Source organism: Pseudophryne corroboree, unplaced genomic scaffold, assembly GCF_028390025.1.
Source record: "Pseudophryne corroboree isolate aPseCor3 unplaced genomic scaffold, aPseCor3.hap2 scaffold_543, whole genome shotgun sequence".
Classification (NCBI taxonomy): Eukaryota; Metazoa; Chordata; class Amphibia; order Anura; family Myobatrachidae; genus Pseudophryne; species Pseudophryne corroboree.
The window spans coordinates 92,633-118,469 of NW_026970144.1; the positions used below are offsets into that span (position 1 = coordinate 92,633).

A 25,837-nucleotide genomic window follows, 5' to 3' on the forward strand; every position below is an offset into this window, starting at 1 on the left:
CCGTCCTCTGTATTCCCAGGATTGTACAGAGGAGAATCACAGGATCCCACAGGAGGATCAGGTAGGTGGGATTTAGGGTCTCACCCATATACCAAAGTTACTGTCCCTCTGATCTGTAAAGACGCTGTGTGTGTATTATGCGCTGATGTTATACTTTCTCCTGCAGGGTCCACAGGTTATCCACAGTATAACTTTGGGACATGAGGTAGCGACTGCGGATTGGCACCAACGATCAAAGCTTTTGGCCTTCCAGAATGCAATGGGCCTATATCCTATTCTATCTCCTATATCCCCGCCTCCTGGCTCAGGCAAATCAGTTTTTTGTTTGGTGCGGCAGGAGCCGGACCATGGTCAGAGGGCTTCTGTTTTTTTATTTTTAGAGTCTTACTCTTTTTTGAGTGATTCGTACCTTAGAAAGAGTCGCTCCAACAATTCCCGCTGGGTCGCAAAAACGCTTACCCATGAGTACAGTGCTGTTTCGGCGGGCGTCTGTGTAGGATGTACTAGCAAGTCCAGCAGACGTTACCAGGCTGTGCCCGGAGCACAGGGAATAGGTAAAGCGTTGGTTCTGTTAAGCGGGAAACGCGAGACACAGCCGCACTGTTTTGGGAGGAGACTACCAAACAGTCTCTGATGCGGCTGCCACCCTGGGTTCACCAGCGCTAGGCCTCAGGTATTATAGGCTCCAGGAGTAGTATGAGGCCGGGATCCCTGGGCTTGATGTCAGCAGTGGGGAGTAAGACGCTCTCCCGGTTCATGACCAGTTTCCTCCGAGTTTCCCACCATGAATTGATTTCCTGCTTCCGTCTGAGACGCTGTGTATCTAAAGGACCCAGTCGCAGCTTAGGCGGCTGTGTGACTTGTGCGTCGGTGTTCATTTGGGCGTCTGTGTTCACTGTAGGTCACTAATAGCGTCTAGATCCACTCAGCGTTCACTAACGTATTGATCGATCCTGGAAGCGGGGTGAAGTCTCCCTGTATCCCACTCTCCTGAGCCAGGTGATACAGCACTGAGTCTCTATCTACCTTTGAGTACGAATATTTGGATACTGTAAGTGATTGATGCATATGAGTCTGTAAATTATTGCTGCTGTTTCTTTCGCTGTTCTAGAATACATTTAAAGTCCTATATAAGGTAATGCAGTAATGTTTCTCCTATATACCTGAAATGTATCTGTAGTTGAATATGTGCTCATATTGCTTACTATACCAATGTATAACCTGTGACTGATTGCTTGTATGATTGCTGACTTTACTATAATTCTGTCAGTTTTCTGTGTATTTCAATCCTCAATGCTGGTGCAAAGCAGGGAGGGATCGGATTGTATGTCACTTTAATAAGTTTGAAAGTGATTTCAGTCACAAATTGTGTAGATAACACTGTACAGGTGTGTGATTTGTTTATCATGTCTAAAAGAGGCAAGGGTGAGGAGGATACACTCTCCACAGCAGCACCAACACTAATTTCATGTTTGTCTTGTAAAGCTGGGTTAACCTCTCAGGATTTGGTTCAAAATGGATTATGTGCAAATTGTTTTAGCTCTCACCAAAGCTTCTTGAATAATCCAAGGCAGGCACAGGTTCAAATGGAACCCCCATGTGCTACGTTTGCACAGTCATTACCCAGTATAGCTGAGAGGATAATGCCATCTCCCATACCAGGGATAGGTTATCCTATTAACCCTTACATGCAACATTCCACCTGGGGTTTATCATATCAGTACAGGTATTTGCAGCCTTTCAACAAAAACAGGCTGAAAGGCTGATGGAAAGTAAATCACATAGACATGAAACAACATCTTCACAGTCTACACATGTTTCAGATGGGGATACTTTGGAGTATGAGAACTCATCGCACTCCGGGTCTGCATACAGAGATGAGGATAAAGGTCAGTGGACAAACCTGAGCTAATTAGTGCTATGAAGGCCTTTCTATCCTTAGAAGAAGCAGCAGAGCCTTTGTTAAAATCCAAGGCACCTGTGTTTAAACGTCCCAAAACAGGACCGAATTTCCTGGGTCAGAGCAGCGGACGGAAATTATGCAAGAGGCTTGGGTAACACCCAGTAAGAAGTTTAGAATTCCAAAGAAAAGGAATTCCCATTATCCTCTTCCAGGTGGGGACTGTTTAAAAAGAGAGGTGGCTCCCAAAGTTGATACACGTCGTTCAACTGGTGCGAAAATCTACATTACCTCTGCCTTCAACATCATTAAATGATGTCATGGATAGGAAAATAGATGGGTTTTTTTAAAACCATTTTCTTCCTGTCTGAGGCAGTCATAAGACCAGCCATGGCTTTAGCCTGGATGGCAAAAGCAGTGGCGGCCCGGGCTGATGCATTGGAGGATGATCTCTCATTGGCATCTAGAGAGCAAAAATCCCATATTGCACATATTAAACAGGCGGCTATGTTTATGGAAGAAGCAGCCTTGGACATGGGTACTATTGTCTCTCAAGCATCAGCCTCAGCAGTAGCAGCTCGCAGAGCGGTCTGGCTACGTACATGGGAAGCTGTCTCAGAGTCCAAGGAGGTTCTAGAGTCTTTGCCTTTTTCTGGAGATATTCTTTTTGGTAAAGAATTAAACATTATTTTGTAGTCAGAGGCATACTCCAAGAAAGTGAAGTTTCCTTCCACACACAAATCCAAACCTAGGTTTCCAGCTTTTCAGGCCTTTTGGACTCAAGGAAAGGGTTATGGCAAACAGTCCCAATCTGACAAGTCTGGGAAAACTAAAAAGCTTTGGGCTACCAGAGTCAGAAGATAAGCCATCAGCCTGATGGTGCGGGCCTCCACCTGGGGGGACCCCAGGGTGGGAGGAAGACTTCTTAATTTTGCACATGTCTGGCAACAGTCTGACACAGATGCCTGGGTGCAAGAAGCGGTATCTCACGGTTATGCATTTGCTTTCAAGAAACACCCTCCACAAAGGTTTTTTTGTACCAGCCCGTCTTCATTGGAAATGAAGACCAGGGCTATTTCAGGAGTTGCTTCAGTCAGGAGTGATAATTCCAGTTCCCCTGCACAACGAGGACAAGGTTTTTATTTCAACCTGTTTCTAGTTCAGAAACAGAAACTTGAGATTGACCATACTCAATCTCAAGGTGCTGAACAAGTACGTTTGGGTGCTTCGGTTTCATGTGGAGACTTTACGTTCCATTATTTTGGCCATGGAGCTGGAGGATTTGATGGTATCTCTAGATATCCAGGATGATTACCTGCATGTTGCTATAGCACTGTCCTATCAGTGCTATCTCAGGTTTGCTACCCTCCAGCAATACTTTCAGTTTCAGGCCCTACCATTTGGACTGGCCACAGCTCCCAGAGTATTCAGCAAAATTATGGTGGTAATGGCGGCTTATCTTCGTCGACAAGGGATAAGGAGTTTTCCATACCTCTACGACCTATTAATCCTGGCACAATCTGAGGAATTGCTTCAGTGTCATCTGCAACAGACTATAGCTTGTTGAGAGAGACACGGTTGGCTCATAAATTGGGAAAAGTCGTCCCTGGTTCCGTCACAGCGAATGACTCACTTGGGGGCTGTGTTGGATTCGGGTCTTTAGAGAATAATTTTACCTCTGAACAAAACGTACAAAATTCAGTAAAGGATTCAGGAGCTACTACACAGTCAAAGGGTATCCACTCACGCAGCAATGCGTGTGATGGGTTTGATGGTGTTGAGATTCGACATGGTGGAGTATGCTCAGTTCCACTCGAGGCCTCTTCAATGTCTGATCCTTTCCAAATGGAATGGTTTTCATCAGACAATAAAAACTCAGACTATGGTCCTTCCTCTGGAATTAAGGAGGTCATTAGCCTGGTGGCTACAGACAACCCATCTGGACAAAGGGAGACCCTTTTGGATATCATATTGGGAAATTCTGACAACCGATGCCCTTAAGGGTTGGGGAGCAGTGTCAGGAAGAAGTTGCTTCCAAGGACAGTGGACCAAGAAAGACAATTGCCTGACAATAAATATATTGGAACTTCGGGCCATTTATATGGCACTCATTCAAGGGAAACCAGTTAAAATCCGCTCGGACAATGCAACAATAGTAGCGTATCTCAATCATCAAGGAGGAAGTCGTAGCCAAAAAGCAGTGAAGGATGTAAGCCGCACGTTAAGGTGGGCAAAACTTCATCATCCAGCCTTGTCTGCAGTGTTTTTTCCGGGAGTCCTAAATTGGAAGCAGATTTTCTCAGTCGACACGCCATTCATGCAAATGAATGGGCCTTACACACCGAGGTGTTCCAGATTCTGGTAGACAAGTGGATGTTACCGGAGATAGATCTCATGGCATCCCGTCAGAAGAATAAAGTTCAGGCATACTGGTCAAAAACAAAGGATCCCAGGACGACCTTTGTGGATGTCAGTGAAATGGGAATTTTGTCTGGCCAATGTGTTTTCACCAATCGCCCTGTTACCTAGGGTGATGCGATAGGCAAAACAGGGAAAGGACACCGTGATACTAATAGCTCCGGCTTGGCACAGAAGACATTGGTACACAGATCTGCAGAGGATGTTGATGGATGCTCCATTTCTACTCCCTCAACATCCAGATCTGCTGTCTCAGGGTCCTTTTTTTTCACAAACATGTGGATCGACAGTCTTTGACGGCGTGGCTCTTGAGACTTCCATTATGAAAGCAAGAGGATTCTCACAACAGGTAATTCAAACAATGCTTAGAGCAAGGAAACCTTCCTCAGCTTGCATTTATCACCGAATATGGCAAGCCTATATTCAGTGGTGCAGTGACCGGAAATTTGACCCTTGGTCTTTCAGAGTTTCCAGAGTCCTAACATTCCTTCAGGCAGGAATGGACAAAGGACCACATGTGGCTTCCTTGAAAGTGCAGGTGTCAGCATTGCCTGTATGGTTCCAAAAGAAAATTACTAACCTACAGGATGTTTGCACTTTCTTCCAGGAAACGCTTCACATCCAACCTCCCTGCAGTGCCTTGAGATATAAGTTTAGTCCTAAAGGCACTTCAAGTTGATCCATTTGAACCACTAAAGCAGGTGGATCTTAAATGGTTGACAGCTAAAGCTCTCTTTCTACTGGTTGTTGCTTCAGCTAGAAGAGTGTCAGATACGGGCATTATTATGTCGTCCTCCATTTCTGATTTTTCATCCAGATAAGCGGTTCTTAGAACCAAATCTTGTTATCTTGCTATAGTGGTGTCTAAATTCCATCTTAACAAAGAAATTGTTGTCCCGGCCTTCCAAGGGACGGACTTTTCTGCGGAAGATGCATCATTGGACATAGTTCTTGCCTTAAGGATCTACGTGGATCATATCAGTGCCATCAGAAAGACAGACACTCTCTTTGTTCTCTATGGATTTTACAATAGAGGATTGCCTGCTGACAAGCAGACACTGGCGAGGTGGCTTCGGATGACTATTTCAGAAGCATATTCTCAAGCTGAACTCCCTATTCTGGCTAATATCTCTGCTCACCCTACACGTAAGGAAGGTCCATCATGGGCAGCACAACGTAGTGCTTCAGCTAAACAGATATGTAAGGCAGCCACATGGTCTTCCATTAACACATTCATTAGACATTATACCTTTAATACCGCAGAACGCTGAATTCAGGCAAAAGATTCTCCTGTCCAATCAGGAGCGTCCCACCCACTAAATTTGCTTTGGGACATCCCAATGTTATCCTGTGGATAACCCGTGGACCCTGCAGGAGAAATAATAGTTATGGTAGACTTACCATTTGATAACTCTATTTCTCCTTAGTCCACAGTACCCACAGGGATCCCACCCTGACGCTCCTGATTTGAGGATCCTTTCACCTACTAACATCTTCCATCTTGTACGGAAGGGTGTGCATGTGTGTTCTTCTCGCCTGATTAGGTCTCTTTATGATGCTTCTGCCTTGAGCTTTGGAAAACAACTGAATTACCTGAGCCATGAGGCGGGGATTTAGGGGACTGGCCTGTTGCATTCTGGGAGGCCGAAAGCTTTTGATCGTTGGTGCCAATCCGCTGACGCTACCTCATATCCAAATGTATATCCTGTGGATACTGTGGACTTATGAGAAATAGAGTTATCAACGGTAAGTCTACCATAACTATTTTTCACCTCAGTTTAAACTGACTGTATGCAAATATCATTTCTCTGACGTCCTAGTGGATGCTGGGAACTCCGGAAGGACCATGGGGAATAGCGGCTCCACAGTAGACTGGGCACAAAAGTAAAGCTTTAGGACTACCTGGTGTGCATTGGCTCCTCCCCGTATGACCCTCCTCCAAGCCTCGGTTAGATTTTTGTGCCCGACCGAGCAGGGTGCAATCTAGGGGGCTCTCCTGAGCTTCTTAGAAAAAGTTAGTTTTAGGTTTCTTATTTTCAGTGAGACCTTCTGGCAACAGGCTCACTGCATCAAGGGACTAAGAGGAGAAGAAGCGAACCTGCCTGCTTGCAGCCAGCTTGGGCTGCTTAGGCTACTGGACACCATTAGCTCCAGAGGGACCGAACACAGGCCCAGCCTCGGAGTCCGGTCCCAGAGCCGCGCCGCTGGCCCCCTTACAGAGCCAGAAGCAAGAAGAGGTCCGGAAAATTGGCGGCAGAAGACATCAGTCTTCAACAAGGTAGCGCACAGCACTGCAGCTGTGCGCCATTGCTCCTCAGGCACACTTCACACTCCGGTCACTGAGGGTACAGGGCGTAGTGTTCACTTTAGGATTTTTTTAGGGCAGGGTGCTGATCACTGAGGAGGGCACATTTTAATTTTGAAGGGCACATTTTTGGAGTGACGCTTTGCGCACAAAGCATAGCGCATATGTCTATAGTTGTTACACATATATTTTCCCCTTGGTGTATCATATACCGATACATACATACATATAGGAGACGTATGTAACACCCAACATCTGTACTGAGAAAAATACTGTATATATCCAGTCTTCTTGAAAGAATGGCTGTAGCATATAAATAAGTAGATAATGAAGGTTTCTTCCAGCACTGAAGTAGTTCTATTCCTTATGTTTTATAAAACAGCAACGTTAAGCAGAGGGTTAAAATATTTAGGTACAAAATAAGTCTGTTCTTCTACTAGTGAAATAGTGTAAGCAGTACATGCTCACTGCTTACCCTGTTCTTTCCCTCTTTATCAGAATGTTGTTTTATACAGGAGCCACAGCAGTGATGTCATTTCCTCCTCTTCTATCCCATTCGCAGAGGACAGAAATTGTGTTCCAATTTAACATGCACTCTGACTGTTGCATTCTGTATACAAGGAGGTGATTTCTGGTCCTGCAGGGTGCACTGAGAAAGGGCAGGGTGCTTTTTCACATTTGAAAAATGGGCAGGGTGCAGCACCCTGCTGAAACAGCCTAGAAGGAACACTAAGGGCGCTAGGGGGGGGCGCCCTGAGCAGCAATATAAACACCTTGGCTGGCGAAAATACACCACATATAACCCCCAGGGCTATGTGGATGTATTTTAACCCCTGCCAGAATACAGCAAAAAGCGGGAGAAAAGTCAGCCGAGAAGGGGGCGGGGCCTATTTCCTCAGCACATTGGCGCCATTTTCCATCACAGCTCCGCTGGAAGGACGTCTCCCTGACTCTCCCCTGCAGTCCTGCACTACAGAAAAGGCTAAAAAAGAGAGGGGGGGCACTAATTTGGCGCAGTTTGATAAGATCAGCAGCTATAAGGGGAAAACACATTATATAGTGGTATCCCTGTGTATATATAGCGCTCTGGTGTGTGCTGGCATACTCTCCCTCTGTCTCCCCAAAGGGCTAGTGGGGTCCTGTCCTCTATCAGAGCATTCCCTGTGTGTGTGCGGTGTGTCGGTACGATTGTGTCAACATGTTTGAGGAGGAAAATGATGTGGAGGCGGAGCAATTGCCTGTAATAGAGATGTCACCCCCTAGGGAGTCGACACCTGAGTGGATGGGCTTATGGAAGGAATTACGTGACAGTGTCAGTTCTTTACAAAAGACAGTTGACGACATGAGACAGCCGGCTACTCAGCTTGTGCCTGTCCAGGCGTCTCAAAGGCCATCAGGGGCTCTAAAACGCCCGTTACCTCAGATGGCAGATACAGACGCCGACACGGATACTGACTCCAGTGTCGACGATGAAGAGACGAATGTGACTTCCAGTAGGGCCACACGTTACATGATTGAGGCTATGAAAAATGTTTTACATATTTCTGGTAATACAAGTACCACTAAAAAGGGTATTATGTTTGGTGAGAAAAAACTGCCTGTAGATTTTCCTGCATCTGAGGAATTAAATGAAGCGTGTGATGAAGCGTGGGTTTCCCCCGATAAAAAACTGTTAATTCCTAAAAAGTTATTAGCATCATACCCCTTCCCGCCAGAGGATAGGGCACGTTGGGAAACACCCCCTAGGGGGTGGATAAAGCGTTCACACGCTTGTCTAAACAGGTGGCACTACCCTCTCCTGAGACGGCCGCCCTTAAGGAACCTGCTGACAGAAAGCAGGAGAATATCCTAAAATGTATATACACTCACACGGGTGTTATACTGCGACCAGCAATCGCCTCAGCCTGGATGTGCAGTGCTGGGGTGGCTTGGTCGGATTCCCTGATGGACAATATTGATACCCTAGACAGGGACAGTATATTACTGACTATAGAGCATTTAAAAGATGCATTTTCTATATATGCGTGATGCACAGAGGGATATCTGCCGACTGGCATCAAGTCTAAGTGCGCTTTCCATTTCTGCCAGTAGAGGGTTATGGACACGACAGTGGTCAGGTGATGCGGATTCCAAAAGGCATATGGAAGTATTGCCTTATAAAGGGGAGGAGTTATTTGGGGTAGGTCTATCAGACCTGGTAGCCACGGCAACTGCTGGGAAATCCACATTTTTACCCCAGGTAGCCTCTCAACATAAGAAGACGCCGTATTATCAGGTGCAGTCCTTTCGGCCCCATAAGGGCAAGCGGGCAAAAGGCTCCTCTTTTCTGCCCCGTGGCAGAGGGAGAGGAAAAAGGCTGCAGCAAACAGCCAGTTCCCAGGAACAGAAGCCCTCTCTCGTTTCTGCCAAGTCCTCAGCATGACGCTGGGGCTTTACAAGCGGACTCAGGCACGGTGGGGGCCGTCTCAAAAATTTCAGCGTGCAGTGGGCTCACTCGCAAGTGGACCCCTGGATCCTTCAGGTGGTATCTCAGGGGTACAAATTGGAATTCGAGACGTCTCCCCCTCGCCGTTTCCTAAAGTCTGCTTTACCGACGTCTCCCTCCGACAGGGAGGCGGTATTGGAAGCCATTCACAAGCTGTATTCCCAGCAGGTGATAATCAAGGTACCCCTCCTGCAACAGGGAAAGGGGTATTATTCCACGCTGTTTGTAGTACCGAAGCCGGACGGCTCGGTGAGACCGATTTTAAATCTAAAATCCTTGAACACTTACATACAGAGGTTCAAATTCAAGATGGAGTCACTCAGAGCAGTGATTGCGAACCTGGAAGAAGGGGATTATATGGTGTCTCTGGACATCAAGGATGCTTACCTCCATGTCCCAATTTACCCTTCTCACCAAGGGTACCTCAGGTTTGTGGTACAGAACTGTCACTATCAGTTTCAGACGCTGCCGTTTGGATTGTCCACGGCACCCCGGGTCTTTACCAAGGTAATGGCCGAAATGATGATACTCCTTCGAAGGAAGGGAGTTTTAGTTATCCCTTACTTGGACGATCTCCTGATAAGGGCAAGATCCAGGGAACAGTTGGAAGTCGGGGTAGCACTATCTCAGGTAGTGTTGCGGCAGCACGGTTGGATTCTCAATATTCCAAAATCGCAGCTGATCCCGACGACATGTCTTCTATTCCTAGGGATGATCCTGGACACAGTCCAGAAAAAGGTGTTTCTCCCGGAGGAGAAAGCCAGGGAGTTATCCGAACTAGTCAGAAACCTCCTAAAACCAGGCCAAGTGTCAGTGCATCAATGCACAAAGGTCCTGGAAAAAATGGTGGCTTCCTACGAAGCAATCCCATTCGGCAGATTCCACGCAAGAACTTTCCAGTGGGATCTGCTAGACAAATGGTCTGAGTCGCATCTTCAGATGCATCAGCGGATAACCTTGTCACCAAAGACAAGGGTGTCTCTCCTGTGGTGGTTGCAGAGTGCTCATCTTCTAGAGGGCCGCAGATTCGGCATTCAGGACTGGGTCCTGGTGACCACGGATGCCAGCCTGCGAGGCTGGGGAGCAGTCACACAGGGAAGAAATTTCCAGGGCTTGTGGTCAAGCCTGGAGACATCACTTCACATAAATATCCTGGAGCTAAGGGCCATTTACAATGCTCTAAGCCTAGCAAGACCTCTGCTTCAAGGTCAGCCGGTGTTGATCCAGTCAGACAACATCACGGCAGTCGTCCACGTAAACAGACAGGGCGGCACAAGAAGCAGGAGGGCAATGGCAGAAGCTACAAGGATTCTTCGCTGGGCGGAAAATCATGTGATAGCACTGTCAGCAGTGTTCATTCTGGGAGTGGACAACTGGGAAGCAGACTTCCTCAGCAGGCACGACCTCCACCCGGGAGAGTGGGGACTTCATCCAGAAGTCTTCCACATGATTGTAAACCGTTGGGAAAAACCAAAGGTGGACATGATGGCGTCCCGCCTCAACAAAAAACTGGACAGGTATTGCGCCAGGTCAAGGGACCCTCAGGCAATAGCTGTGGACGCTCTGGTAACACCATGGGTGTACCAGTCAGTGTATGTGTTCCCTCCTCTGCCTCTCATACCCAAGGTACTGAGAATTATAAGACGGAGAGGAGTAAGAACCATACTCGTGGCTCCGGATTGGCCAAGAAGGACTTGGTACCCGGAACTTCAAGAGATGCTCACAGAGGACCCGTGGCCTCTGCCTCTAAGAAGGGACCTGCTCCAGCAAGGACCCTGTCTGTTCCAAGACTTACCGCGGCTGCGTTTGACGGCTTGGCTTTTGAACGCCAGATCCTGAAGGAAAAAGGCATTCCGGAGGAAGTCATCCCTACCCTGATCAAAGCCAGGAAGGATGTAACCGCACAGCATTATCACCGCATTTGGCGAAAATATGTTGCGTGGTGCGAGGCCAGGAAGGCCCCAACAGAGGAATTTCAACTGGGTCGATTCCTGCATTTCCTGCAAACAGGAGTGTCTATGGACCTCAAATTGGGGTCCATTAAGGTTCAAATTTGGGCCCTGTCGATTTTCTTCCAGAAAGAACTGGCATCAGTTCCTGAAGTACAGATGTTTGTCAAGGGAGTGCTGCATATACAGCCTCCTTTTGTGCCTCCAGTGGCACCTTGGGATCTCAATGTAGTTTTGGGGTTCCTCAAATCACATTGGTTTGAACCGCTTAAATCTGTGGATTTAAAATATCTCACATGGAAAGTGGCCATGCTGTTGGCCCTGGCTTCGGCCAGGCGCATGTCAGAATTGGTGGCTTTATCCAGCAAAAGCCCCTATCTGATTTTCCATTCGGACAGGGTGGAATTGAGGACTCGTCCTCAGTTTCTCCCTAAGGTGGTGTCAGCGTTTCACCTGAACCAACCTATTGTGGTGCCTGCGGCTACTAGGGACTTGGAGGACTCCAAGTTGCTAGACGTTGTCAGGGCCCTGAAAATATGTTTCCAGGACGGCTGGAGTCAGAAAATCTGACTCGCTGTTTGTCCTGTATGCACCCAACAAGCTGGGTGCTCCTGCTTCTAAGCAGACTATTGCTCGTTGGATTTGTAGTACAATTCAGCTTGCACATTCTGTGGCAGGCCTGCCACAGCCAAAATCTGTAAATGCCCATTCCACAAGGAAGGTGGGCTCATCTTGGGCGGCTGCCCGAGGGGTCTCGGCTTTACAACTTTGCCGAGCAGCTACTTGGTCAGGGGCAAACACGTTTGCTAAATTCTACAAATTTGATACCCTTGCTGAGGAGGACCTGGAGTTCTCTCATTCGGTGCTGCAGAGTCATCCGCACTCTCCCGCCCGTTTGGGAGCTTTGGTATAATCCCCATGGTCCTTACGGAGTTCCCAGCATCCACTAGGACGTCAGAGAAAATAAGAATTTACTTACCGATAATTCTATTTCTCGTAGTCCGTAGTGGATGCTGGGCGCCCATCCCAAGTGCGGATTGTCTGCAATACTTGTACATAGTTATTGTTAACTAATCGGGTTATTGTTGTTGTGAGCCATCTTTACAGAGGCTCCTCTGTTATCATGCTGTTAACTGGGTTCAGATCACAAGTTGTACGGTGTGATTGGTGTGGCTGGTATGAATCTTACCCGGGATTCATGAATCCTTCCTTATTGTGTATGCTCGTCTGGGCACAGTATCCTAACTGAGGCTTGGAGGAGGGTCATAGGGGGAGGAGCCAGTGCACACCAGGTAGTCCTAAAGCTTTACTTTTGTGCCCAGTCTCCTGCGGAGCCGCTATTCCCCATGGTCCTTACGGAGTTCCCAGAATCCACTACGGACTACGAGAAATAGAATTATCGGTAAGTAAATTCTTATTTTTAGTGGTGTTTTTTTTTGTGTTTTAGGTAGAACGTCTGTCTGATATTAAATCAGAAGACATAGAAGGAGGAGAAGTGACTGATATAAAGAAAGAAGATATAGAGGGAGAAGAAGAGGTGTATGTGACTGATATAAAGGCAGAAGATATAGAGGGAGAAGAAGAGGTGTATGTGACTGATATAAAGGCAGAAGATATAGAGGGAGAAGAAGAGACGTATGTGACTGATATAAAGGCAGAAGATATAGAGGAAGAAGAAGAGACGTATGTGACTGATATAAAGGCAGAAGATATAGAGGGAGAAGAAGAGACGTATGTGACTGGTATAAAGGTAGAAGATATAGAGGAAGAAGAAGAGACGTATGTGACTGATATAAAGGCAGAAGATATAGAGGGAGAAGAAGAGACGTATGTGACTGATATAAAGGCAGAAGATACAGAGGGAGAAGAAGAGACGTATGTGACTGATATGAAGGCAGAAGATATAGAAAGAGAAGAAGAGACGTATGTGACTGATATAAAGGCAGAAGATATAGAGGGAGAAGAAGAGACGTATGTGACTGATATAATGGCAGAAGATAATGAGGGAGAAGAAGAGACGTATGTGACTGATATAAAGGCACAAGATATAGAGGGAGAAGAAGAGACTTATGTGACTGATATAAAGGCAGAAGATATAGAGGGAGAAGAAGAGACGTATGTGAGGGGTGATCAGCAGTGTAAGGAGGAGGAAATCCCTACAGATATCAGCACAGGTAAGTAATAAACACTTATTACAGAAAAGAGTCGCATATTCTCCTTGCTCAGTCACTACAGCAATCTCTTACACTACACCCTCCTCTGTCAGTACAAACTAATGCTGAATATTTATTTTTCCAGCGTGGAGTCAGGAGCCATCAGCCCCTATTATACTCCTGCTCTCCTCCTCACATCATGTCACTGTGTGTTACCAGTCCAGAGATCTGACCAGTCTCCTCCCCACACTCTCTGGTGTATCTCATACATCAGGAGCCATGAGCCTCTATTATTCTCCTCCTCTCCCCCCTCACATCATGTCACTGTGTGGTACCTATGTTTTCACCTGCAGGGTCCACAGTAGTATCCACAGGATATACATTGGGATATGAGGTATCGTCAGCGGATTGGCACCAATGATCAAAAGCTTTCGGCCTCCCAGAATGCAACAGGACAGTCTCCTATATCCCCGCCTCCTGACTCGGACAATTCAGTTTTTTTGTTGGTAAGACAGGAGCCGGACCACGATCTTTAGGCTGCTGATTTTGACAGTCATAAGCTTGTTTAATTTATTTTTGTAGTCTTAGGTTTTTTGAGCAAGTTTTCTAAAAAGCGTCTTACACCCCACCTTAGAAAGAGTCGCTTCAACAACTACTTGCTGGGTCACGACAACACTTACCCACGGGTACAGTGCTGTTTTGGTGGTTGTCTGTGTAGGATGTACTACCAAGTCCAGCTGACGTTACCAGGCTGTGGCCGGAGCACGGGAAGAAGGTAAGGCGTTAATTCTGCCTAACGGAGGAGACGTGAGATACAGACGCACTGTTTTCGAGATGGAGACTACTGATGCGGCTGCCACCTCGGGTGCACCAGTGCTAGGCCACAGGGATCATAAGGCAGGCACAGGTTCAAATTGAACCCCCATGGGCTTCTTTTGCACAGACATTATCCAGTATTACTGAGCGGATAATGCCAGCTCGTATACCAGGGATAGGTTACCCTATTAACTCTTACATGCAACATTCCCCCTGGGTTTTATCACATTCAGTCCAGGAATCTGCAGCCTTTCAAGAAAAACATGCTGAAAGGCCTGTGGAAAGTAAATCACACAGACATGAAACTACATCTTCAAAGTCTACACATGTTTCAGATGGGGACACTTCGGAGGATGAGGATTCCTCACATTCTGGGTCTGCATAGAGACACGAGGATGAAGGTCCCAGCTCAGTGGATATACCTGAGCTAATTAGTGCTGTGAAAGCCATTCTATCCTTATAGGAGGCAGCAGAGCCCTTTGTTAAAATCCAAGGCTCCTGTGTGTAAACATCCCAAAACAGTCAGAACTGAATTTCTGGGGTCAGAACAGCTGACGGAGATTATGCAAGAGGCTTGGGTCACACCCAGTAAGAAGTTTAGAATTCCAAAGAAATGAAATTTTCATTATCCTCCTTCAGCTGGGGACTGTTTAAAAAGGGAGTGGCTCCCAAAGTAGATATGCACGTCATTAGATTGGTGCGAAAATCTACATTACCTCTGCCTTCAACATCATTAAATTATGTTACTGAAAAATAGACGTTTTTAAAAAAAACATTCTCCTTGTCTGGGGCAATTGTAAGACCAGCCATGGCTTCAGCCTGGATGGCAATAGCAGTAACAGCTTGGGCTGATGCATTGGAGGGTAATCTCTCATTGGCATCTAGAGAGCAAAAATCCCATATTGCACATATTAAACAGGCGGCTATGTTTATGGAAGAAGCAGCCTTGGACATGGGTACTATTGCCTCTCAAGCATAAGCCTCAGCAGTAGCAGCTGGAGTTCAAGAAGGTTCTGTTGCTCTTTACTGGAGATATTCTTTTTGGTAAAGAATTTTGGAGTCGGAAGAAGACTCTAAGAAAGTGAAGTTTCCTTCTACTTACAAGTCTAAACCTAATTTTTCTGCTCTTTCGGACCCAAGGAAAGGCGAAAGGAAAAGGTTACGGAAAACCGTCCCATTCAGACAAGTCTGCAAAGACTTAAAAGCACTGGGCTACCAGAAGGACCCCAGGGTGGGAGGCAGACTTCATCATTTTGCACAGATCTGGCAGCAGTCCACCACAGATGCCTGGGTGCAAGAAGCGGTATCTCACGGTTATGCGTTTGCCTTCAAGAAACACTCTCCACAAAGGTTCTTTTGTACCAGCCCGTCTTCAGTAGAAATAAAGGCCAGGGCCTTACAAGAGGCAGTTCAGAGGTTGCTTCAGTCAGGAGTGATAATTCCAGTTCCTCCTGCTCAACAAGGACAAGGTTTCTATTCAAAATAGTTTCTAGTTCAGAAGCCAAATGTGTCGTTCCGGCCCATACTCAATCTCAAGGTGCTGAACAAGTACATTGGGTGCCTCCATTTCATATGGAGACTCTACATTTGGTCCATTATTATGGCCAAGGAGCTGGAGGATTTTATGTTATCCTTGGATATTCCGGATGCTTACCTGCATGTTCCTATAGCACAGTCCTATCAGTTCTATCTCAGGTTTGCTATCCTCCAGCAAAATTTTTAGGTTCAGGCCCTACCATTTGGAATGGCCAAGAGTTTTCACCAAAAATATGGTGGTAATGGCGGCTTATCTCCGTCGACAGGGGATAAGGAATTTTCAATCCCTCAACGATTAATTAATTCTGGTGCAATCTCAGGAATTGCTTCAGTGTCATCTGCAACAGACGATAGCTTGTTTACAGAGACATGGTTGCTCATAAATTGAGCAACGTCGTCCCTGGTTCCGTCACAACGGATGACGTTTCTTGGGGGCTGTATTGGATTTCAGTCTTTCAAGAGTAATTTTACCTCTGAACAAAATATCTACGATACAGTTGAGGATTAAGGAGCTGCTACACAGTCAAAGGGTATCCATTCACGCAGCTATGCGTGTGATGGGATATATGGTGTCGACATTCGACATGGTAGAGTGTGCTCAATTAGACTCGAGGCCTCTTCAACGTCTGATCCTTTCCAAATGAAATGGGTTACATCAGACAATAAAAACTCAGACTATGGTTCTTCCTCTGGGAGTATGGAGGTCATAAGCCCGGTGGCTACAGACATCCCATCTGGACAAAGGGAGATCCTATTGGATCTCAGATTGGGAGGTTATGACAACGGATGCCAGTCTTCAGGGCTGGGGAGCAGTGTCAGAAAATGGTTGCTTCCAAGGGATGTGGACCAAGGAAGAAAGTTGCCTGCCGACAAATATATTGGAACTTTGGGCCGTATATATGGCACTCACTCAGGCATAGGACATTCTTCAGGGGAAATCTGTTCAAATTCATTCGGACAATGCGACGGCAGTAGTGTACCTCAGTCATCAAGGAGGATTGCGCAATGAAGGAGTTAAGCCACACATTAAGAAGGGCAGAACTTCATCATCCAGCGTTGTCTGCAGTATTTGTTCCAGGAGTCCTAAACTGTGAAGCAGGTTTTCTCAGTCGACACGCTATTCATGCAAGCGAATGGGCTTAACACACCGAGGTCTTCCAGAGTCTGGTAGACAAGTGGGGGCTGCCGGAGATAGACCTCATTGCCTCTCGGCAGAATTTCATAGTACCCGCATATGGGTCAAGAACAAAGGATCCCAAAGCGATCTTCGTGGATGCTCTGTAAGATGGGACTTTCAGCTAGCCTATGTGTTGCCCAGGGTGATTCGGAAGGTCAAACAAGGGAAGGTCACCATGATTCTAATTGCTCAGGCATGGCCCAGAAGGCACCAGTACAGTCAGTGGACACTCCATGGCTACTGCATCAACGTCCAGATCTACTGTCGTAGGGTCCTTGTTATCACAAGCCTCTGGATTGGCTGTCTTTGACTGCGTGGCTCTTGAGACGTACATCCTTAAAGCTAGAGGATTTTCTCAATATGTAATTCACACAATGCTTAGAGCAAGGAAATCAACTTCTACTTGTATTTATTACCGTGTGTGGCAAGCATATATCCAATAGTACAGTGGCAAGAAGCTGGACCCCAGGTCTTATAGAATTTCTAGGGTCTTAGCATTCCTTCAAGCAGGAATGGATAAAGGTCTCCGTGTGGCCTCCTTGAGAGTACACGTGTCAGTATTAATGGTTTGGTTTCAAAAGAAAATTGCCAACCTGCATGGTGTTAGCACTCTTGTCCAGGGAGTGCTTCACATCCAACCGCCTTTTGTTCGTCCTACAGCTCCTTGGGATCTAGATATAGTCCTAAAGGTGCTTCAAGTTGCTCAATTTGAACCACTGAAGCAAGTGGATCTTAAATGGTTGACAGCTAAGGCTCTCTTTTTGTTAGCTCTTGCCTCAGCTAGAAGAGTGTCAGAATTAGGGGCATTGTTATGTCGCCCTCCTTTTCTGATCTTTCACCAAGACAGAGTTGTTCTCAGAACCAAATCTGGTTATCTTCCTATGGTGTGGTCTAAGTTCCACCTTAACGAAGAAATTGTAGCGCCGGCTTCCCAAGGGACAGATCTTTCAGTGGGAGATGCATCATTGGATTTAGTCTGGGCTTTAAGGATCTACGTGGATCATACCAGGGCCATCAGAAAGACATATACTCTTTGTGCTCTATGGATTCTACAAAAGAGGATGTCCTGTGGACAAGCAAACGCTGGTGAGGTGGCATCGAATGACTGTCTCAGAAGCTTACTCTCGTGCTGATCTCCCTATTCTGGCTAATGTCTCTGCTCATTCTACTCGTAAGGTACTGTAGGTCCATCTTGGGCTGCACACGGTGATGTCTCAGCTGAACAGATATGTAAGGCAGCCACATGGTCTTCCATCAACACATTCATTAGACATTATACCTTTAATACCTTTGCCTCTCAGGATGCTGCATTCGGGCGAAGGATTCTCCTGTCCAGTCAGGAGCGTCCCCTCCACTAAATTTGCTTTGGGAGATCCCAATATATTTCTCTTATGTCCTAGAGGATACTGGGGTCCATTTAGTACCATGGAGTATAGACGGGTCCACTAGGAGCCATGGGCACTTTAAGAAGTTTGACTGTGTGTGCTGGCTCCTCCCTATATGCCCCTCCTACCAGACTAAGTTTAGAAAATGTGCCCGGAGGAGCCGGTCATGCTTATGCTCCTGAAGAGTTTTCTGCATTTACTTTATCTGTTTGTTATTTTGAGGCAGGACTGGTTGGCACCAGCCTGCCTGCTTCGTGGGACTTAGGGGGCAACGGCCCAACCTCTGGAAGAGTTAATGGTCTTGTTCCCCGCTGACAGGACACTGAGCTCCTTAGGGAACTGTTCGTAAGCCCCGCCATGGCAAGCGTTCATTCACGCAGCACGCCGCCACCCCTAACAGAGCCAGAAGACTGAAGAGTGGTGAGTACTAAGCCGGCGTCCCAGTTAGCGGGTTGCCGGCCATTATGGCAGCACGAGGGTATGGAGTCGCACGGCTTCTAACTGAGGCGGATTGTGTCTCCAGACTCGGTACGCAGTGCGAATGCACCGCTTATGAGGGTATGAACCGAGTCTCAGTACACTGTACACAGTACCCACACTGGCAAACACAGAATTAAAACGGCTCTGACTTTAAGCACTAAAATACCTTAGCCAGTATAAAAAAAGCGGGAAGACTGCTCGCCATAGAGGGGCGGGGCTTCACTATGAGAGGATCCAGCAGCTCACCAGCACCATTTTCCCTCTGCAGTGGACACAGACGCTGACTAGAAAGGGATGTGCAGCTCCTCCGGAGAGACTCCAGATTACCTCAGCAGCACCAGGGGGTCATAGCAGGGGAGGAACGATTATTAGTCCCTAATCTAGCTACTTAGTCTGCAACCCGGCTAAGCTTGGCATTAGCTATAAGGGCGCTGTATGCTGGCTCCATCTTATCTGTGTCTCCCTGGAAGGGCTCTTTGTGGGTTAAGTATGCTTTAACCTGTGTGTGTGTGTGTGTGTGTGTGTGTGTACTATCACATTTACATTATGACAGGTAAAGAGTGTGTTTCATGTACGGCAGATTGTTCCTCTTCCCCAGGGGGCTCATTACCGTGTACTCAGGGCCGTGCACCTTCCCAGAATAGTGGGGCTGAACCAGTATGGCTGGAATCCATTAAAGAAATGATGTCAAATATTTCTACATTTTCTCGCAATGAGAAAGAGACGCAATACTTGAGACAGTCTGTGGATGAGTTTAAGAGTAGAGACTCAGTCCCCAAACCATTTCTCACATTCTCACTCTCATCTGGCTGACAGCAGTACTGTTCAGGGCATTGCCCTCCTCGGTGTACAATTTGCTGCCACAACAGACAGAAGAAGTATCTCTCTCTCTCTCTCTCTCTCTCTCTCATCTGACTGACTGCGGTACGGTTTAGGGTCATTCTGTCCCCTTCAGCGTACAATTCGCGGTCACAACAGAGAGTAGTAGCGAGTTTTTTCCTTCTTTCTATCTCTTTTTCTTCTACATAATGGTATATACCTATACTAGCTAATAGCTTCAAGAATTTATTCCAATATACAGGACTCTTGAGCTCCAACAAACTCTGCATTGACTTGACTTGAAATGAAGTGAAATTGAGTGAGATCTAATACCCTACATTTACAAGGAGACGGTGCATAGAACTTTCTAGATGCCAATTACTTGAATCATCATCATTACCACCATAATTGGAGACCTTTTTGTTATTTTAGGAAATTCAGTTCCTTTGTGTGAATGGAAGTAAAATAATATAATTTTTGAATAACGTGTGATTAATGTACACTATACATGTAAGAATACTTGAATTCTCCTGACGCAACACATATTTGGTCTATTAGAACATAATATATAATATTCTTGGATTGAGCATCCTGAATTATATTTTCACCACTATCTTGATCCTTCTAAATCACCAGGTAAATCAAGATTGTAATAATTAGACCTATGGTCAGTATTTTAGTTTAGAAAACAGAATAAACGTTAAGTTTTAAAGGACTCGCCAGAACAAAAAAATTCAGTATTTTAAGTTATTCTTTTTCCATAATTGAATTCTAAGAGTGCTCCCAAAAGGGTCTTTTTTTGTCTTTTTCTTCTAATAATCTGTAGCTTGATCTACAAAAAATATTTGGGAGCACCACCAATAATTTACTTCTGTGAATTCAGCAATCAACAGTGATTATATTGGTTTTTGAATATTTCTAATTATATGTATTTATGTATTTAGTTGGTGCGGAACTGTACATCTTCAATAAGAGGAAGAGCTGCTTGAGGATATATCTGACACTGCCAGACAATACCTGTCTCACATTACCACCGCCGTCTGTTACATTCAGGAGTACTGGCAGCCAAGGCATCGACTACGTCTGTTCTGGGTCCCCATATACTGTGGTTGAGGTCATGGAAGGTGGACATAGACTCCAAAAAGACCTTGGAGGTACTCCTTCACTGCAGACATTTTGTTTGGTGAAGACCTGAATAAAATTGTGTCTGAATTAGCAGCTGCTAAGACTGCTTTTCTCCCAAATACTAATCCTTCTGCACTTTCATCCTCAAGGGAAAGCAAAAGTTCAGGCATACCCGAGACAATCTCATGCTCCCAAAACCACAAAGCCCAAGGCCAAACAATCCTGGGATGCCCGTCAGCCTGCTTCAGAACACAACAAGCCTGCTGCATGATGAGGCGGGACTCCCCCTGGGGGATACTAGGGTGGGAGTCAGACTTCTACAGTTCACCCAGGTCTGGTTTAAGACCACTTCAGACGCATGGGATCCGTTAAAGGCGCAAGCTTTTCAAACAAGTGTCAGTTCTCTCCCGAGTGCAGGAGTGGTCGTGCCAATACCTCAGCACCAGAGAGGTAGAGGTTATTATTCCACCCTGTTTCTAGTTCCAAAACCAAATGGGTCATTCCGGCTTATACTCAACCTCAAATCTCTGAACAAGTTTGTGAGAGTGCCCAGATTTCGTGTGGAAACACTGCGCTCAATTTTACTGGCTATGGAACCCGGAGGATGCATACCTGCATATACCTATTGCCAAGTCACACCAGCAGTTTCTGCGGTTTGCTATTGGCAACCTACAGTATCAGTTCAAGGCTCTGCTATTTGGACTTGCTAAGGCTCCTCAGATCTTCACCAAGGTCATGGCCGTAATGACGGCACCTCTCCGTCGCCAGGGAGTCAGGATCCTGCCGTATCAGGACGACCTGCTGATCCTGGCACCCACAATGTCCTCCTCAGTCATCTGCAACTAATGGTAGGCTTCCTACAAGCCCACAAGAGGCTCATCAACTGGAAGAAATCCTTGCGGGTCCCAGCTCAGAGCATGGCGCACCTAGGGGCACTTCTGGATACACACAGTCAATGGCGGTTTCTGTCTACAGAATAGGTCTTGAAGCTTCAGGACAGTATAATGCTTTCGTCATCGCCCCGGAGTGTCGATACACTCGGCAATGTAAGTACTTGGCCTGATGGTGATGGCATTCGACATGGTAGAGTACGCTCAATTTAATTCCCGCCCACTACAGGAGTTAATCCTTTCCAAATGGGACGCCCGACCTCATCGGATCAGATCTTAGATGACTGCGTTAACTCCGGAGGTTCGTTTGTCGCTGACCTGGTGGCTACAGGATCAATGATTAAGCAAGGGCCGTCCCTTCTGGATCTCCAACTGTGTTATGCTGACAACAGATTCCAGTCTGAGAGGATGGGGTGCGGTGTTGGAGCAACACTCGTTTCAGGGTTGCTGGACCAAGGAGGAATAACTCCTCCAAATAAATATTCTGGTGTTGAAGGCGGTGTTCAATGCACTATCTCTCGCCCTGTCTCTGGTACAGAACAGGCCTGTTCAAGTAGGGTCAGATAACGCCACCACAGTGGTATACATAAACCATCAAGGCGGCACTCAAAGCCACATGGCAATGATAGAAGTGCCAAAAATGCTTTGATGGGCGGAACGCCATCTGCGAGCCATATCGGCAGTGTTCATTCCAGGTGTCCAAAACTGGGAAGCAGAATTCCCCAGTCGCCAGGACGTACATGCCGGTGTGTGGAATCTTCATCCGGAAGTCTTTCAACTCCTAGTGGACAGATGGTGCCTACTGGACGTAGACCTCATGGTATCTCGACACAATCACAAGGTACCGATTTTCGGATCAAGTACCAGGGATCCTCAATCAGCATTCATGGATGCACTGGCTATTCCATGGAACTTTCGGCTGCCCTATGTGTTCCCTCTGGTGTCACTCCTGTCCAGGATACTACGGAGGTTCAAACAAGAAGGAGGAATACTACTTCTAGTCGCTCCAGCGTGGCCTCGAAGGTATTGGTTCTCAGACAAGCAGGGTCTCTCAACAAAGAGACCCCTTCTAATTCCGCAGTGTCTGGACCTTGTCCTACAGGGCCCCAGACCTGGCTAGACTGGCTTTGACGGCGTGGCTTTTGAAGCTTCACTACTGAGGGCCAAATGATTTTCCGAGGCAGTTATTCAGACTATGCTGAAAGCCTTTAAACCGGCATCTGCCCAGATTTATTGCAGAGTCTGGAATTCTTACTTCACCTGGTGTGCTGACAAGAATTATGAGACATGTCAATTCAGAACGTCCAGAATCCTGGCTATTCTGCAACGAGGCCTTGACCTAGGTCTTTGTCTGGCCACCCTCAAGGGTCACATCTCTGCCTTTTCGGTATGGTTTCAGAGGAAAATTGCATCATACCTAACTTTCATATTTTCACTCAGGGCGTACTTAGAAGACAGCTTCCCCATGTTCCTCCTGTGGCTCCATGGGATTTGACTGTTGTACTAAAGGTCCTGCAAGAGTCTCCATTTGAACCTTTTGAGTTGACGGACCTTAAATAGCTCACGGCCAAGGTCCTGTTTTTGCTGGCTATTGCCTCTGCAAGAAGGGTATCGGTCTTAGGGTGGACGACAGGACATAGTGCCTATTTGATTTTTCACAGTGACCGGCAGTTCTTCAAACTAGACCGGGTTATTTGCCTAAGGTGGTGTTATCTTTTGACCTTAACCAAGAGATTGTGGTTCCAGCCTTTATCTCTTCAGATTTGTCTTCCAAAGACCGTTCTTTGGATGTGGTAAGGGCTCTCTGTATTTATGTGGAAAGGACTGCCTCTATCAGGAGGTCAGATTCCGTTTTTGTACTGTTTGGTTTCCACAAACGTGGCTGGCCTGCGAATAAGCAAACTTTGGCAGATGGATTAGAATGGTGATTGCACAAGCTTATGTGCAGGTTGGACTTCCAGGTCCTGCTGCTACTAAAGCCCATTCTACTTGGTCTGTTGGACCCTCTTGGGCAGCTCGCCGTGGCGCGTCCACAGAACAATTGTGCAAGGCGGCTACATGATTCTCAGTGAACATGTTTCTTAGGTTCTATGCGTTTGATACTTCCGCCTCCCTTCCGTTTTTGGACGCCAGGTTCTCATGCCAGCTAAGGTGTGTCCCCTCCCTCGAGGAACTGCTTTAGGACATCCTCAATGTTTCCCTGTAGAACACAGTGTATTCTGCTGCAGAAAAGGAGATTTATGGTAGACTTCCTATGGTTAAATCTCTTTCTGCGAGGTACACTGGGTTCCACGGGGCACCCACCACAACACACTTATCTTCTTTGGGTTTGTGTGGCATTACCGTACACACATCATCCTTATTACTATTGAGAGAATAGAGGTAAAACACTGATGATTGAGGTGTAAAAGTGGATTATAACCTAGCAGATGATGATGATGATTGCAGTGTATCATATGGTGTATTGCATGTAAAGTACCTTGTTCCAAACCTACTCTGCTGTAGCAATATACCTTATATAAGGGTGAGTAACACATGTACAGGCTTACCAGCGTATGTGCGCACACATAAAGGAATGCTACCTTAACAATGCTTCCAGGAGTAACGTTAGGAGACTTTTCTCTGATCCATCAGCTCATATGACTGATGTTATTGTTCATCTAGAATCTCCAATTCATACGATATGTTCCCCCTCCATTGTTTTACATTGGTGCTGACATAGGATTTGGCGAGTGACTACATCTCCATTTATACTTCATGGTTAGTTACCAGTACAAGAGAGAGATATATCTAAGTCTTATTATAATATTACATTTGTTATTGTGAGTGTTCTCAGGAGGGAGGACACAATGATACTCTGAGGCACAATATTATAAAGCCTTCATTAAAAGTTATGTTTTATTATACACACACATTTATAATTAAGTGTCCCAGAAAGTCGTCTTCTCCTATTGTTTACAATATTAATATTGTTACAGAAAATGTCACATTTCCATAATGTATTTTATTTCCAGCAGATGGACACACAAGCAGGAATATCTCAGAAGGACATCTAATGTTATCCCCAGATTGTGACATAAAAGATAATGACAGTATACAGGATTCTCCAGGAGATAACCCCATTACCCCAATTATACATCCAGCTCTATCAGCTGATACCTCTGATCCTGGAAAATGTTCTCCTGATCACTCTGATATTGGTGCATCTGTTACAGCTCTGAGAGTAAATACAGAGTTTCCGTGTTCTATAGATGCCAAATATGTTACACAGAACACAAAGATTATTACCCATCATCCAGCTAAGGCAGGTGAGAGGCCACTGATATGTTCTGAGTGTGGGAAATGTTTTACAGACAAATCAGGTCTTATTACACATCAGAGAAATCACACAGGTGTGAAGCCATTTTCATGTTCTGAGTGTGGGAAATGTTTTGCATATAAATCAGGTCTTATTACACATCAGAGAAATCACACAGGTGTGAAGCCATTTTCATGTTCTGAGTGTGGGAAATGTTTTGCATTCAAATCAGATCTTCTTAGACATCAGAGAAGTCACACAGGTGAGAAGCCATTTTCTTGCTCTGAGTGCGGGAAATGTTTTGCCCGGAACTCACAACTTGTTACACATCAGCGAAGTCACACAGGTGAGAATCCATTTTCATGTTCTGAGTGTGGGAAATGTTTTACATGCAACTCATATCTTGTTATACATAAGAGAAGTCACACAGGTGAGAGGCCATTTCCATGTTCTGAGTGTGAGAAAGGTTTTGCACGGAAATCACATCTTCTTACACATCAGAGAAGTCACACAGGTGAGAATCCATTTTCTTGCTCTGAGTGTGGTAAATGTTTTGTAAGTAATTCACATCTTGTTATACATCAGAGAGGTCACACAGGTGAGAAGCCATTTTCTTGCTCTGAGTGTGCGAAATGTTTTGCACGGAAACCAGATCTTACTACACATCAGCGAACTCACACAGGTGAGAAGCCATTTCCATGTTCTGAGTGTGGGAAATGTTTTGCACTCAAATCAGATCTTATTAAACATGAGAGAAGTCACACAGGTGAGAAGCCATTTTCTTGCTTTGAGTGTGGGAAATGTTTTACACAGAAATCACAACTTGTTAGACATCAGCGAAGTCACACAGGTGAGAAACCATTTCTATGTTCTGAGTGTGGGAAATGTTTTGCACACAAATCAGTTCTTATTAAACATGAGAGAAGCCACACAAGTGAGAACTCATTTCCATGTTCTGAATGTGGGAAATGTTTTCCATACAAATCATCTCTTGTTATACATGAAAAGTCACACATGTGACTTCTCTCATGTCTTGCTCTGAGTGGGGAAAATGTATTACACACAAATCACATCTTGTTACACATCAGCGAAGTCACACAG

The 25,837-nt window shown here is 45.9% G+C and overlaps 1 protein-coding gene across 1 annotated transcript; it reads left to right on the top strand.

Annotated features, from left to right (window-relative positions):
- The first annotated feature begins 3,167 nt into the window (after positions 1–3,167).
- Positions 3,168–25,837, top strand: LOC135032395 (gastrula zinc finger protein XlCGF57.1-like). The gene is made up of 4 exons (XM_063954084.1): positions 3,168–3,344; positions 12,505–12,615; positions 13,000–13,231; positions 24,456–25,837. The coding sequence occupies exons 1-4, from the start codon at positions 3,168–3,170 to the stop codon at positions 25,754–25,756; spliced, it is 1,821 nt and encodes a 606-aa protein (XP_063810154.1). The 3' UTR covers positions 25,757–25,837.